This window comes from Leptodactylus fuscus, chromosome 2 (assembly GCF_031893055.1).
Source record: "Leptodactylus fuscus isolate aLepFus1 chromosome 2, aLepFus1.hap2, whole genome shotgun sequence".
Lineage (NCBI taxonomy): Eukaryota > Metazoa > Chordata > Amphibia > Anura > Leptodactylidae > Leptodactylus > Leptodactylus fuscus.
In genome coordinates, this window is record NC_134266.1 from 26,596,536 (window position 1) to 26,612,704 (window position 16,169).

Below are 16,169 nucleotides of genomic sequence, written 5' to 3' on the forward strand. Positions count from 1 at the left end.
TCTAACAAGATAGAAACGAGCTGCCCTATCTTGCCGTGGCGTCTGCGGTTCGACACTCCCTCCAGACTAGGCCCATTCATTGGGGCCTAATCCAGAGCGGAATGCATTGCACTGAGCCAGTCGCAGCTAGACGTTTTTTGGACTGGATTCTGAGGTGGTCTCCATATTAAAATCCGGTCCAAAAAAACCCCATGTGAACTCAGCCTAAGAGCTACTAGCCTAGTGACCTAGTGATACCGGTAAAAGTTCTGCGGCCCAGCCTACGCTCCACGGATATGGTCATGGCGGGGTCTTCAGCCGTTAAATACAAAGTGTTAACTTCTCAGGAACAAAAATAGACCGAATGAGACAAATTTTCTGACAACTTTGAGAGGTAATTGTCTTTTTAGTGCGGTTCTGTCGTCAGGAGGGCTTATTATTATGGTACGGTGGCCTCAGTGGGATATATTTGGCCCACTGTATGGCACATATAGTAGTCGGTAGTAAACAGCAGGCTGACATGGAGGAGGCAGGTTTCGGTGTTGTCAGCGCTCACGTTCACCCACCAATACAATGAGTAGTTGTGCTGCACTGCTGGCGCCTGAGGCACAGACAGACATATGTGCTGCGTTTCCTATACAGCGCCATTTACCCGTCGCTCCTGCTGCAGTGAATGTTACGTCCTGCGACTACACCGGGTCATCTGTACTTGTCTGCTTCATAGAGAGGAATTATAATAGGCGCGTGTTCAGACCATGATCAGACTTCATAATAGCAGACAATCCATCACCACACACCGACGCACAGGGGTTGTATAAAACAGAGACCGCGCCATGGCTTGTTTTTGGTAATGCTCAGCTCAACTGAACCAAATGGGGCTGAGCTGCAATACCATACACAGCCTGTGAATAGGGGAGGCGCTATTTTTTCCAAACATGCTGATTCACTCTTGAGCTGAGTTTTCCAATTTTACTGGAAATCTCCTGTACTATACACTGTATGGCCACTTTATTAGAGACCCCCATTTAGCAGCGTGTTGGATCGTCTTTGACTTTCGGAACTGCAGCAATTCCTTGTGGCGTATCCAGACATCAACCGCAGGTATTACAAGTATCGCGGGGTGCACCATGAAAACCTTCCCCACCAATACTGCACCTGTCTAGTCCGTACATGCCACGTCCGGTGTGAGTTCTGTGTGCAGGGTGAGGGGGTGTTAATATTTTCAAGTACTTTCCGTATCTAGTCTGTACACGTTACAAGCGTTGTGAGTTCCGTGTGCGGAGGCAGGGGGTGTGAATACTTATATGTACTATACGTGTGTAGTCTGTAACTGCTACATGTGGTGTGAGTACTTACATGTACTATCCGTGTCTAGTCTGTACATGCTATGTGCGAGGGGAGGGAGTGTGAATACTTACACGTACTATCCATGTCTAGTCTGCATACGCTACATGTGTTGTGACTTCCATGTGTGCGGGGGGAGGGGGTGTGAATACTTACATGTACTATCAGTGTCTAGTCTGCATACGCTACATGCGTTGTGAGTTCCGTGTGCGGGGGGAGGGGATGTGAATACTTACGCCCACCATGTTTTGTGTATAATTTATCTATTACCCAAACACTCATGAGAATTAATGAATCCGAGTTGTTATTTCGCTGGAGGAGCGCAGATGTTCAGGAAATGAGGGATCAAAATAAATGTGTTTTTGGGACCGGTCCTGCATTTTAAGAATCAGATGCTCAGCAGAAAAGTTCTTGAAGTAGCGAGAAGAGATCGGAGCAGAAAATCTACAGTAGTCGTATCAGCAAAGGATGGGAAAGTCTCAAAGTTTGGGAGGTTTGGCAGTCTAAGGGCTCGTTCACACGGGGGGGGGGGGGGGGCGGGTTTTGACCATATTTTGACTCGGGGAGCCAAGTCAAAATATGGTAAAAATCCGCCTGCCACGATGACGCGGCTTCCCCCACCACAGAGTCGGCTCAAATGAATGGGCCGACGCCGGAGGTTGCGGCTGCCAGGCGGAAGCGGCTAAGCGAGCCACGGAATCCACTTGAAGAAAGGGCAGCTCGCTTCTTTTTTACTGCTATCAGCAGTTGCCGATAGCGGAAAAAAGAACGCTAGTGGTCTCCATAGACCACCATTGTAAAGGGGCGGATTGTGACGTGGATTCCGCTGTCAAAATCCGCCCCTTTGGCCCCGTGTGAACTAGCCTAAGGGTGCATTCACACGGAGGTAAATGGCACTGAATTTGGCGTGGAATCTGCGCCAGATTCAGCGCTGAAAAAAAGCCTCCCATTGACTTCAATGGGTTCCTGTTTCTTATTGGTCACATGGCCTGTCCGCAGCTCAGTCCCAATGAAGTGATTGAGATGAGATGCAATACCAAGCACAACCACTGTACAATGTATGGCGCTGTGAATGGTAAGTGATGAAGAGGCCGCTCACGTGATCTCTGTGGTCTCTTATAAGAGTTAGGGTGGGGGTCCCGGCCACCAGGGAATAAAACATGAAGCCCTCTTTCTACCCTAGAACACAAGGTATTAACCCCTCTTGCAGCTTAAACCACCAGGGAGCTAAATGTAAAAACCCCTATTCTACACTAGACCACCAGGTATTAAATCCATCTTTTACTCTAGACCACCAGGGAATAAAACATGAACCCCCTCTCCTATCCGAGAATACCAGGAATCAACCCTCCAATATCTTAGACAACCAGGGAATTACATGTAAAGCCCCTACTATGATCTAGACCACCAGATAGCACTCTTTTTTTACTCTAGACCACCAGGGAATAATACATGAACCTCTTTTCTACTCAAGAATGCCATGATTTACATATTAAATCCGTATTGTACACTAGACTATGGGTGTTAACCCTTCCTCTACTCTAGACCACCAGGGAATAAATCATGACCCCCTCCTCTACCCTAAATGATCACAACCAAAAAAATGGGCCACCAAGGAATTCAATATTAACCCATCCATCTACCTTAGACCCAAGACGGCTGAATTGGTGTCATTAACCCCTCCAATACCCTAGACCACCAGGACATCATTACTAAATTTTCTAATTGTGAATTTTTGAGTGATTTGAAATATTTTCCTCTTTCATATTTTCTTTTGTCTAATCCCGGGTGTGTTTATGTTCGGGAAAACGGAGTTACCTGCAGATTCTACTAATGTATGTCATCGTAACGTGACCGAGCAGGGGGTATAGCCACCCCGTAATATGTCATACTCTCTTATAGGACACTGTTTACATTCGCAGTATGCTGACACAAGTCTCTGCAGCAATTAGCAAGCTAATTAATAATTGTTCCATCATTTTCATATTGCCAATCCTGCAGCACCGTGACTGCGCGTCGCCCGCTTCCCCTCTGATGTGTATAAATAGGCGCTGATGTTCTCTGCAATGTAATTGCATAGAAAGAATTATAGGAGACAAATGCCTGGTTGCGTAGGTGTGAAGTGTTTACAGGGAGGGGGCTCAAAAAGAAAAAGGAAAAAAAAAAATAGAGCGGGGAGAACAAGCGGGGAAAAAAGGAGCACATCGCCATCTGCTGGCAGAAAGCATCAACTACAGGCAACAGATATGCAGGATGGAGAGAGATGGATGGAAAGGATTTCTACAGAATATTCTATGTGCAAAGGTTTTAGGCAGGTGTGGAAAAATACAGCACAGTAACAATGCTTTCAGAAATGGAAAGGGTTAATAGATTATTTTTGTTAATAAACAAAATTAAGTGAAATGTAAATCCCATCAATATTCGGTGTGACCTTTGCCCTTTGCCTTCCATCAGTCCTTCTCGGTACTTTCAAACAGTTTTTGGCAGAACTGGGCAGGGAGGTTGTTCCCGCCATCTTGGAGGACTAAGCACAGATCTTCTGTGGATGTTGCTTGCTCCAATCCGTCTGTCTCTTCATGTCACCCCAGACAGACTGGATGATGATGAGATCAGGGCTATATCTATGGGGGTCGGTTCATCACTTCCAGGTCTCCTCCTCCAAAGATCAAAGGTCACACCAAATATTGATGGGATTTACATTTCTCTTTTCTTCATTCACTTCATTTTGTGAATTGACAAAAATAAACAATTAACCCTTCTGTATCTGAAACCATTGTTACTGTGCAGCAGTTTTTCCACATCTGTCTAAAACATTTGCAAAATAACCTTTATATATAACAATAACTGCTATGTTTTGAAGTCCCCAAGTTTTTGGTAAAAGCTGTGTCTATCTATCTTCTATCTATTTACTATCTATTTATCTATCTATCTATATATCTATCATCTATCTATCTATCTATCTATCTATCTATCTCCTATCTATCTATCTATCTATCTATCTATCTATCTCCTATCTATCTATCTATCTATCTATCTATCTATCTATCTATCTATCTATCTCCTATCTATCTATCTATCTATCTATCTATCTATCTCATATCTATATATCTATCTCATATCTATTATCTATCTCATATCTATTATCTATCTCATATCTATCTATCTATCTATCTATCTATCTATCTATCTATCTATCTCATATCTATCTATCTATCTATCTATCTATCTATCTATCTATCTATCTATCTCCTATCTATCTATCTATCTATCTATCTATCTATCTATCTCCTATCTATCTCATATCTATCTATCTATCTATCTATCTATCTATCTATCTCATATCTATATATCTATCTCATATCTATTATCTATCTCATATCTATCTATCTCATATCTATCTATCTATCTATCTATCTATCTATCTCATATCTATCTATCTATCTATCTATCTATCTCATATCTATCTATCTATCTATCTATCTATCTATCAAATCAAATCAAATCAAAAAATGCTTTATTGGCACGTCCGAATAGGTATTTGGCATTGCCAAAGCTAGTAAAGTGGGAGGGGTGGGGGGTGGGGGGGGAGTTGGGTTATAACAGTCCATGGAGTCTCATCTTCCTCTTCGTTGGTGACTGCTATATGGGGGGGTAGGTCTCCTATCTATCTCCTATCTATCTATCTACCTATCTATCTATCTATCTATCTATCTATCTATCTATCTCCTATCTATCTATCTATCTATCTATCTATCTATCTATCTCCTATCTATCTATCTATCTATCTATCTATCTATATATCTATCTATCTATCTCCTATCTATCTATCTATCTATCTATCTATCTATCTATCTATCTATCTCCTATCTATCTATCTATCTATCTATCTATCTCATATCTATCTATGTATTAAATTATTAAGCAGGTCACAGGTTTCAAGCAATATGAAAGAAAAACGATCTCTCAGCTGTCAAAAAGCATGGAATATTGCAATTCTTTGGACAAGATATAAAAACATGAGATACTGTATTTTATGAAAACACTTCAGCGTGATCATCGTACCGTGGAGAGATTTGTGGCTGATTCAGAGCACTGATGGGTTCGTGCAGATAAAGGCAGAATGTGGAAGGTTCTACCAGATAAATACATCGGATTAAGAGAGTGGCTGATAGAATATCATCACAAAGCTGATAATAGGTATTAGGAGCTGCCGGTGCCTCAGGGTGTAGGGTCCTCCAGGGCTCGCTGTTGTGCTTAGCTACTACTCGGCTACCCATACACAGGGCTCACAATGAAGAACAGATGTGGTGGGCCCAAACATACATGAAGTCTTGTTTACTGATGTGTGCCGAGAAACCCTGGATGGTCCGTAGGGATGGAGTATGTTTTGGCCCGGACTCATGGTAGGCTTGTTGGCCACTTTAGGGGACACTGTGTGTATTATCCCTGTACTGTGACATCACTGTGTGTATTATCCCTTTACTGTGACATCACTGTGTTTATTATCTCTGTGCTGTGACATCACTGTGTGTATTATATCTGTACTGTGACATCACTGTGTGTATTATCCCTGTACTGTGACATCACTGTGTGTATTATCCCTGTACTGTGACGTCATTGTGTGTATTATACCTGTACTGTGACATCACTGTGTGTATGTATCTCTGTACAGTGACATCACTGTGTGTATTATCCCTTTACTGTGACATCACTGTGTGTATTATCTCTGTACTGTGACAACACTGTGTGTATTATCCCTGTACTGTGACATCACTGTGTGTATTTTCCTTATACTGTGACATCACTGTGTGTATTATCCTGTACTGTGACATCACTGTGTGTATTATCTCTGTACTGTGACATCACTGTGTGTATTATCCCTGTACTGTGACATCACTGTGTGTATTATCTCTGTACTGTGACATCACTGTGTGTATTACCCCTGTACTGTGACATCACTGTGTGTATTATCTATGTACTGTGACATCACTGTGTGTATTACCCCTGTACTGTGACATCACTGTGTGTATTATCCCTGTACTGTGACATCACTGTGTGTATTATCCCTGTACTGTGACATCACTGTGTGTATTATCCCTGTACTGTGACATCACTGTGTGTATTATCCCTGTACTGTGACATCACTGTGTGTATTATCCCTTTACTGTGACATCACTGTGTTTATTATCTCTGTGCTGTGACATCACTGTGTGTATTATCTCTGTACTGTGACATCACTGTGTGTATTATACCTGTACTGTGACATCACTGTGTGTATTATCCCTGTACTGTGAAATCACTGTGTGTATTATCCCTTTACTGTGACATCACTGTGTTTATTATCTCTGTGCTGTGACATCACTGTGTGTATTATCTCTGTACTGTGACATCACTGTGTGTATTATCCCTGTACTGTGACATCTCTGTGTGTATTATCCCTGTACTGTGACGTCATTGTGTGTATTATACCTGTACTGTGACATCACTGTGTGTATGTATCTCTGTACTGTGACATCACTGTGTGTATTATCTCTGTACTGTGACATCACTGTGTGTATTATCCTGTACTGTGACATCACTGTGTGTATTATCCCTGTACTGTGACATCACTGTGTGTATTATCCCTGTACTGTGACGTCATTGTGTGTATTATACCTGTACTGTGACATCACTGTGTGTATGTATCTCTGTACTGTGACATCACTGTGTGTATTATCCCTGTACTGTGACATCACTGTGTGTATTATCTCTGTACTGTGACATCACTGTGTGTATTATCCTGTACTGTGACATCACTGTGTGTATTATCTCTGTACTGTGACAGCACTGTGTGTATTTTCCTTATACTGTGACATCACTGTGTGTATTATCCTGTACTGTGACATCACTGTGTGTATTATCTCTGTACTGTGACATCACTGTGTGTATTATCTCTGTACTGTGACATCACTGTGTGTATTACCCCTGTACTGTGACATCACTGTGTGTATTATCTATGTACTGTGACATCACTGTGTGTATTACCCCTGTACTGTGACATCACTGTGTGTATTATCCCTGTACTGTGACATCACTGTGTGTATTATCCCTGTACTGTGACATCACTGTGTGTATTATCCCTTTACTGTGACATCACTGTGTTTATTATCTCTGTGCTGTGACATCACTGTGTGTATTATCCCTGTACTGTGACATCACTGTGTGTATTATCCCTGTACTGTGACATCACTGTGTGTATTATCCTGTACTGTGACATCACTGTGTGTATTATACCTGTACTGTGACATCACTGTGTGTATTATCCCTGTACTGTGACATCACTGTGTGTATTATCCCTTTACTGTGACATCACTGTGTTTATTATCTCTGTGCTGTGACATCACTGTGTGTATTATCTCTGTACTGTGACATCACTGTGTGTATTATCCCTGTACTGTGACATCACTGTGTGTATTATCCCTGTACTGTGACGTCATTGTGTGTATTATACCTGTACTGTGACATCACTGTGTGTATGTATCTCTGTACTGTGACAACACTGTGTGTATTATCTCTGTACTGTGACATCACTGTGTGTATTATCCCTGTACTGTGACGTCATTGTGTGTATTATACCTGTACTGTGACATCACTGTGTTTATTATCTCTGTGCTGTGACATCACTGTGTGTATTATCTCTGTACTGTGACATCACTGTGTGTATTATCCATGTACTGTGACATCACTGTGTGTATTATCTCTGTACTGTGACATCACTGTGTGTATTATCCTGTACTGTGACATCACTGTGTGTATTATCTCTGTACTGTGACAGCACTGTGTGTATTTTCCTTATTCTGTGACATCACTGTGTGTATTATCCTGTACTGTGACATCACTGTGTGTATTATCTCTGTACTGTGACATCACTGTGTGTATTATCCCTGTACTGTGACATCACTGTGTGTATTATCTCTGTACTGTGACATCACTGTGTGTATTACCCCTGTACTGTGACATCACTGTGTGTATTATCTATGTACTGTGACATCACTGTGTGTATTATCCCTTTACTGTGACATCACTGTGTTTATTATCTCTGTGCTGTGACATCACTGTGTGTATTATCTCTGTACTGTGACATCACTGTGTGTATTATACCTGTACTGTGACATCACTGTGTGTATTATCCCTGTACTGTGACATCACTGTGTGTATTATCCCTTTACTGTGACATCACTGTGTTTATTATCTCTGTGCTGTGACATCACTGTGTGTATTATCTCTGTACTGTGACATCACTGTGTGTATTATCCCTGTGCTGTGACATCACTGTGTGTATTATCCCTGTACTGTGACATCACTGTGTGTATTATCCCTGTACTGTGACGTCATTGTGTGTATTATACCTGTACTGTGACATCACTGTGTGTATGTATCTCTGTACTGTGACATCACTGTGTGTATTATCCCTGTACTGTGACATCACTGTGTGTATTATCTCTGTACTGTGACATCACTGTGTGTATTATCTCTGTACTGTGACAGCACTGTGTGTATTACCCCTGTACTGTGACATCACTGTGTGTATTATCTATGTACTGTGACATCACTGTGTGTATTACCCCTGTACTGTGACATCACTGTGTGTATTACCCCTGTACTTTGACATCACTGTGTGTATTACCCCTGTACTGTGACATCACTGTGTGTATTATCCCTGTACTGTGACATCACTGTGTGTATTACCCCTGTACTGTGACATCACTGTGTGTATTATCCTTATACTGTGACATCACTGTATATATTATTTTTGTACTGTGACATCACTGTGTGTATTATCCCTGTACTGTGACATCACTGTGTGTATTATCTCTGTACTGTGACATCACTGTGTGTATTATCCCTGTACTGTGACATCACTGTGTGTATTATCCCTGTACTGTGACATCACTGTGTGTATTATCTCTGTACTGTGACATCACTGTGTGTATTATCTCTGTACTGTGACATCACTGTGTGTATTATCCCTGTACTGTGACATCACTGTGTGTATTATCTCTGTACTGTGACATCACTGTGTGTATTACCCCTGTACTGTGACATCACTGTGTGTATTATCTATGTACTGTGACATCACTGTGTGTATTACCCCTGTACTGTGACATCACTGTGTGTATTATCTCTGTACTGTGACATCACTGTGTGTATTACCCCTGTACTGTGACATCACTGTGTGTATTACCCCTGTACTGTGACATCACTGTGTGTATTATCCCTGTACTGTGATATCACTGTGTGTATTATCTCTGTACTGTGACATCACTGTGTGTATTATCCTTATACTGTGACATCACTGTATATATTATTTTTGTACTGTGACATCACTGTGTGTATTATCCTGTACTGTGACATCACTGTGTGTATTATCTCTGTACTGTGACATCACTGTGTGTATTATCCTTATACTGTGACATCACTGTATATATTATTTTTGTACTGTGACATCACTGTGTGTATTATCCTGTACTGTGACATCACTGTGTGTATTATCCCTGTACTGTGACATCACTGTGTGTATTATCCTTATACTGTGACATCACTGTATATATTATTTTTGTACTGTGACATCACTGTGTGTATTATCCTGTACTGTGACATCACTGTGTGTATTATCTCTGTACTGTGACATCACTGTGTGTATTATCCCTGTACTGTGATATCACTGTGTGTATTATCTCTGTACTGTGACATCACTGTGTGTATTATCCTGTACTGTGACGTCACTGTGTGTATTATCTCTGTACTGTGACATCACTGTGTGTATTATCCTGTACTGTGACATCACTGTGTGTATTATCTCTGTACTGTGACATCACTGTGTGTATTATCTCTGTACTGTGACATCACTGTGTGTATTATCCCTGTACTGTGACGTCATTGTGTGTATTATACCTGTACTGTGACATCACTGTGTTTATTATCTCTGTGCTGTGACATCACTGTGTGTATTATCTCTGTACTGTGACATCACTGTGTGTATTATCCCTGTGCTGTGACATCACTGTGTGTATTATCCCTGTACTGTGACATCACTGTGTGTATTATCCCTGTACTGTGACGTCATTGTGTGTATTATACCTGTACTGTGACATCACTGTGTGTATGTATCTCTGTACTGTGACATCACTGTGTGTATTATCCCTGTACTGTGACATCACTGTGTGTATTATCTCTGTACTGTGACATCACTGTGTGTATTATCTCTGTACTGTGACAGCACTGTGTGTATTACCCCTGTACTGTGACATCACTGTGTGTATTATCTATGTACTGTGACATCACTGTGTGTATTACCCCTGTACTGTGACATCACTGTGTGTATTACCCCTGTACTTTGACATCACTGTGTGTATTACCCCTGTACTGTGACATCACTGTGTGTATTATCCCTGTACTGTGACATCACTGTGTGTATTACCCCTGTACTGTGACATCACTGTGTGTATTATCCTTATACTGTGACATCACTGTATATATTATTTTTGTACTGTGACATCACTGTGTGTATTATCCCTGTACTGTGACATCACTGTGTGTATTATCTCTGTACTGTGACATCACTGTGTGTATTATCCCTGTACTGTGACATCACTGTGTGTATTATCCCTGTACTGTGACATCACTGTGTGTATTATCTCTGTACTGTGACATCACTGTGTGTATTATCTCTGTACTGTGACATCACTGTGTGTATTACCCCTGTACTGTGACATCACTGTGTGTATTATCTCTGTACTGTGACATCACTGTGTGTATTATCCCTGTACTGTGACATCACTGTGTGTATTATCTCTGTACTGTGACATCACTGTGTGTATTACCCCTGTACTGTGACATCACTGTGTGTATTATCTATGTACTGTGACATCACTGTGTGTATTACCCCTGTACTGTGACATCACTGTGTGTATTATCTATGTACTGTGACATCACTGTGTGTATTACCCCTGTACTGTGACATCACTGTGTGTATTACCCCTGTACTGTGACATCACTGTGTGTATTATCCCTGTACTGTGACATCACTGTGTGTATTACCCCTGTACTGTGACATCACTGTGTGTATTATCCTTATACTGTGACATCACTGTATATATTATTTTTGTACTGTGACATCACTGTGTGTATTATCCTGTACTGTGACATCACTGTGTGTATTATCTCTGTACTGTGACATCACTGTGTGTATTATCCCTGTACTGTGATATCACTGTGTGTATTATCTCTGTACTGTGACATCACTGTGTGTATTATCCTGTACTGTGACGTCACTGTGTGTATTATCTCTGTACTGTGACATCACTGTGTGTATTATCCTGTACTGTGACATCACTGTGTGTATTATCTCTGTACTGTGACATCACTGTGTGTATTATCCCTGTACTGTGATATCACTGTGTGTATTATCCTTATACTGTGACATCACTGTATATATTATTTTTGTACTGTGACATCACTGTGTATGATCCCTGCACTATGTATATGTTATCTCTGTCTGAGTCCAATATAATTGTGCACATCTCAAGTTCTGAACTTGCTGCTTATGTTGGTCCTGGTATAATGGGGGCCCCATTATGAGCTTAGCTATGGGGCCCCACGTGTACTTGCTACATCTCTGTGTGAGGGAAATAATTGGTATTAGATAGAAAGGAATCCAGTGCGATCTACAAATGCCTTCTAACCTCTCCATATTATATGCCGCAGTGTTACCTCCCACAGTCATTGCCGGCAGTAGACTGTACATACAAGGCTGCATTTAGTGGGTGGATTCTTACCGTGGGGTACGGGTGTGAGCAGAACACGGTGTACTTGCGGATGATGCCATTGAGTTTCAGAGGAGGCAGCCAGGACACATAGACGATGGAGGCGGAGGCAGCAGCAGCTTTAACTCCAGCTGTGGGACCTGGAACTAGAAAAGGGAAACCTGTGAGGATCAGAATATTTGCAGGTCTATAGTGTCAGATTCTCAGAATTATAGTATGCGAAATTGTCTTCTATGGTGCTCGCACAAATGTCACTACGTGTGGAGACCCCACTGTCTAAGCTCAAGGATAATCTATAGGCTACAGAAGAATTACCACCTATAGCAGAGCCTATTGCCTACAGTATTGCAGAACAAATTTTTAGTGTAATTTTGGCTCCCCTTGGTGGCCTGAGCTGGTATTACCACTGTGTTTTAGGATTTATTTGTGATTTTATTTTCTTTGCTTTTCTCTCTACTTCTACATTGGATATACAGTCCTATGAAAAAGTTTGGGCACCCCTATTAATCTTAATCATTTTTAGTTCTAAATATTTTGGTATTTGCAACAGCCATTTCAGTTTGATATATCTAATAACTGATGGACACAGTAATATTTCAGGATTGAAATGAGGTTTATTGTACTAACAGAAAATGTGCAATATGCATTAAACCAAAATTTGACCGGTGCAAAAGTATGGGCACCTCAACAGAAAAGTGACATTAATATTTAGTAGATCCTCCTTTTGCAAAGATAACAGCCTCTAGTCGCTTCCTGTAGCTTTTAATCAGTTCCTGGATCCTGGATAAAGGTATTTTGGACAAACAATTCAAGTTCAGTTAAGTTTGATGGTCGCCGAGCATGGACAGCCCGCTTCAAATCATCCCACAGATGTTCAATGATATTCAGGTCTGGGGACTGGGATGGCCATTCCAGAACATTGTAATTGTTCCTCTGCATGAATGCCGGAGTCGATTTGGAGCGGTGTTTTGGATCATTGTCTTGCTGAAATATCCATCCCCGGCGTAACTTCAACTTCGTCACTGATTCTTGAACATTATTCTCAAGAATCTGCTGATACTGAGTGGAATCCATGCGACCCTCAACTTTAACAAGATTCCCGATGCCGGCATTGGCCACACAGCCCCAAAGCATGATGGAACCTCCACCAAATTTTACAGTGGGTAGCAAGTGTTTTTCTTGGAATGCTGTTTCTTTTTGGATTTGTGGCGTACGTGCAGAAACGTCTTCTTTCTCATCACTCGCCCATACAGCTTCTCCTTGTGCAAAGTGCGCTGTATAGTTGACCGATGCACAGTGACACCATCTGCAGCAAGATGATGCTGCAGCTCTTTGGAGGTGGTCTGTGGATTGTCCTTGACTGTTCTCACCATTCTTCTTCTCTGCCTTTCTGATATTTTTCTTGGCCTGCCACTTCTGGGCTTAACAAGAACTGTCCCTGTGGTCTTCCATTTCCTTACTATGTTCCTCACAGTGGAAACTGACAGGTTAAATCTCTGAGACAGCTTTTTGTATCCTTCCCCTGAACAACTATGTTGAACAATCTTTGTTTTCAGATCATTTGAGAGTTGTTTTGAGTAGCCCATGATGCCACTCTTCAGAGGAGATTCAAATAGGAGAACAACTTGCAATTGGCCACCTTAAATACCTTTTCTTATGATTGGATAGATCTGGTTATGAAGGTCAAAGCTCACTGAGGTTACAAAACCAATTTTGTGCTTCAGTAAGTCAGTAAAAAGTAGTTAGGGGAATTCAAATCAATAAAATGATAAGGGTGCCCATACTTTCGCACCGGTCAAATTTTGGTTTAATGCATATTGCACATTTTCTGTTAGTACAATAAACCTCATTTCAATCCTGAAATATTACTGTGTCCATCAGTTATTAGATATATCAAACTGAAATAGCTGTTGCAAACACCAAAATATTTAGAACAAAAAATGATTAAGATTAATAGGGGTGCCCAAACTTTTTCATAGGACTGTATATATATATATATATATATATATATATAGATATAGATAGATAGATATACATATATATATATATATATATATATATATATATATATATATTTTTTAACAAAAAGGAAAATTTTGATAAAATAATAATGAAAAAAAGTTATTTTAATAATATTTATATATCTTTTAGAGAAAATAATTTCAAAAATATTATTTGAATATTATAAATTACTAGCATGTGCCCGCAACTTCGTCCGCAGGTTGTCGGTGTTGCGGCGAACCGCGCACATCTGCTGTATTGTGGGGGGCGAATATCCGCCGTGCGCCAAGGCGGATCTCCCTTGCCCCTGCGTTGCTTTTTGCTCACCTTCTGCCAACTCCCTGCATCTACCGTGGGCCCCGGAGCACTCTCCTTCCCTCCTCCCGCGAACCCCCATCCCGCGGTGGCCCCCTACATGCCGTACTCGGGGCCCCCCACCCTACATGCACGCCCCAGTAGTCCCTTGGACACCCTATTGTCCTGGTTTTCCTTGTCCTGTGAGGCCGGGCACCCTTCTTGTACTCGCTAAAGTGTGGGCCACGCACCAGCCTCCCGTGGGCATACTAGGCCCTGTAATGGCTTGATTGTTGGCCCCCCATTCCTAAATTCTACTGTCCCTTGCTGCTGGCCTGTGGGCCGCCATACCGGGACTGTCGAGACTGCTGGGGTACTTACCGAGCCAGCAAGTGCTGCTGTCTACTCTGCAGAGTTGCGCTGCATTTCTGCGTGGCTGCGGCCGCTGTGCCTAACACTTGCTGCCACTGATGGTCTCGGTGGGCCCTGCAGAGCCAGGTGGCTTGGTTGCGGCACGCCGGTGCAGCGAGCATCTGCCATGTTGGCCGGCTCGCAAAACGTACATCGCCCCGCCCTCAGACTGCTGAGGGCTTACCAGAACACGCTGCTGCTCCACAGGCCCACCCTCCGCCTGGTGCGCACCAATGGGAGCTCTGCTAACAGACCTGGGATGACGTCATCTCAGGTCCTGCCGCGGAGCAGGGGCTTGGTTTCGCTGGTCGCGGTGGGCTTGTCGGCGGTGTGTGAGTTTTGCCAAGTAGCCTATGTTTCCTTCCTGACAATTATGTCGGTCTGTGCAAAATTTGAGCCCAATCCCTTCAGCCGTTTGGCTGTGAACTTTCACATTTATAATATTAGTAGGATAGGATAGGATATTATTATATATAATATTTGCCCTACCTCCATTTAGATGACGTACAAAATCCAGAATTCTTCCATTAAAATTATTTTAAAACATAAAAATGTACATTTTTTTTCTTAGGAATTCTGTTTCTCTGTTATTGGAGCAGATATAACGGAATTCAAAATGTGACGAATCATATAAGGGCACGAATGGTGCCCATCCGCTTGAGAAGCGGACATCTTCACTTGTGGACAGGAAAGGACGGGCACGGAGTGAAAAGAACGCACCCGATGCCCATTGAAATAAATGACAGGTGTCACAGACACAGCTAGTGTCCGCTCCTAGTGTCCGTCACAGATTTTGAGCGGACACTACATGTCGGACACCGACGGTAGTGTGAACGCCCCCTTATATGACAATCCTCCGGGTTCTGTGGTGGTGTCCGTCATTTTAGGGCCCATTCACACGGAGTAACGTGCCGCGTGACCTGGCACGTATACGCCGTGTGAGATTTTGTGGGCCGTATACACTCCCATTGATTTCAATGGGAGCGTGGATCGTAAACGCCGCGTTGTTTTGCGGCCGTGATTTTGCGGCCGCAAAATCACGCTCCCATTGAAATCAATGGCAGCATATACGGCCCGCAAAATCTCACACGGCGTATATGTGCCAGGTCACGCGGCACGTTACTCCGTGTGAATGGGCCCTTACTGAATAAAATAGTGCTGCATGCTGTTTTATTTTTTCTATCAAATCTGTCTAAATCTATTACGGAGTCTCCCATGCAGATGTGAACAGACCCTGAGTGTCAAAATAATAATGTCCCGAATACCAGCAAAATAGCCCCATAAATAAAGCTAATATAGAGTTTACTTTCACTAAGCCAAAGTAAATTGGAACAT

The 16,169-nt window shown here is 42.1% G+C and overlaps 1 protein-coding gene across 4 annotated transcripts in view; it reads right to left on the bottom strand.

Moving 5' to 3' along the window:
* DSCAM (DS cell adhesion molecule) overlaps positions 1 to 16,169 on the bottom strand; it is a 338,268-nt gene that overhangs the window by 116,897 nt on the left and 205,202 nt on the right. For all 4 annotated transcript variants that reach the window (XM_075263534.1, XM_075263535.1, XM_075263532.1 and 1 more), the window contains one exon: positions 12,141 to 12,274. In XM_075263534.1, the coding sequence (XP_075119635.1) occupies positions 12,141 to 12,274 (134 nt within the window). The remainder of the gene's footprint in view (positions 1 to 12,140; positions 12,275 to 16,169) is intronic.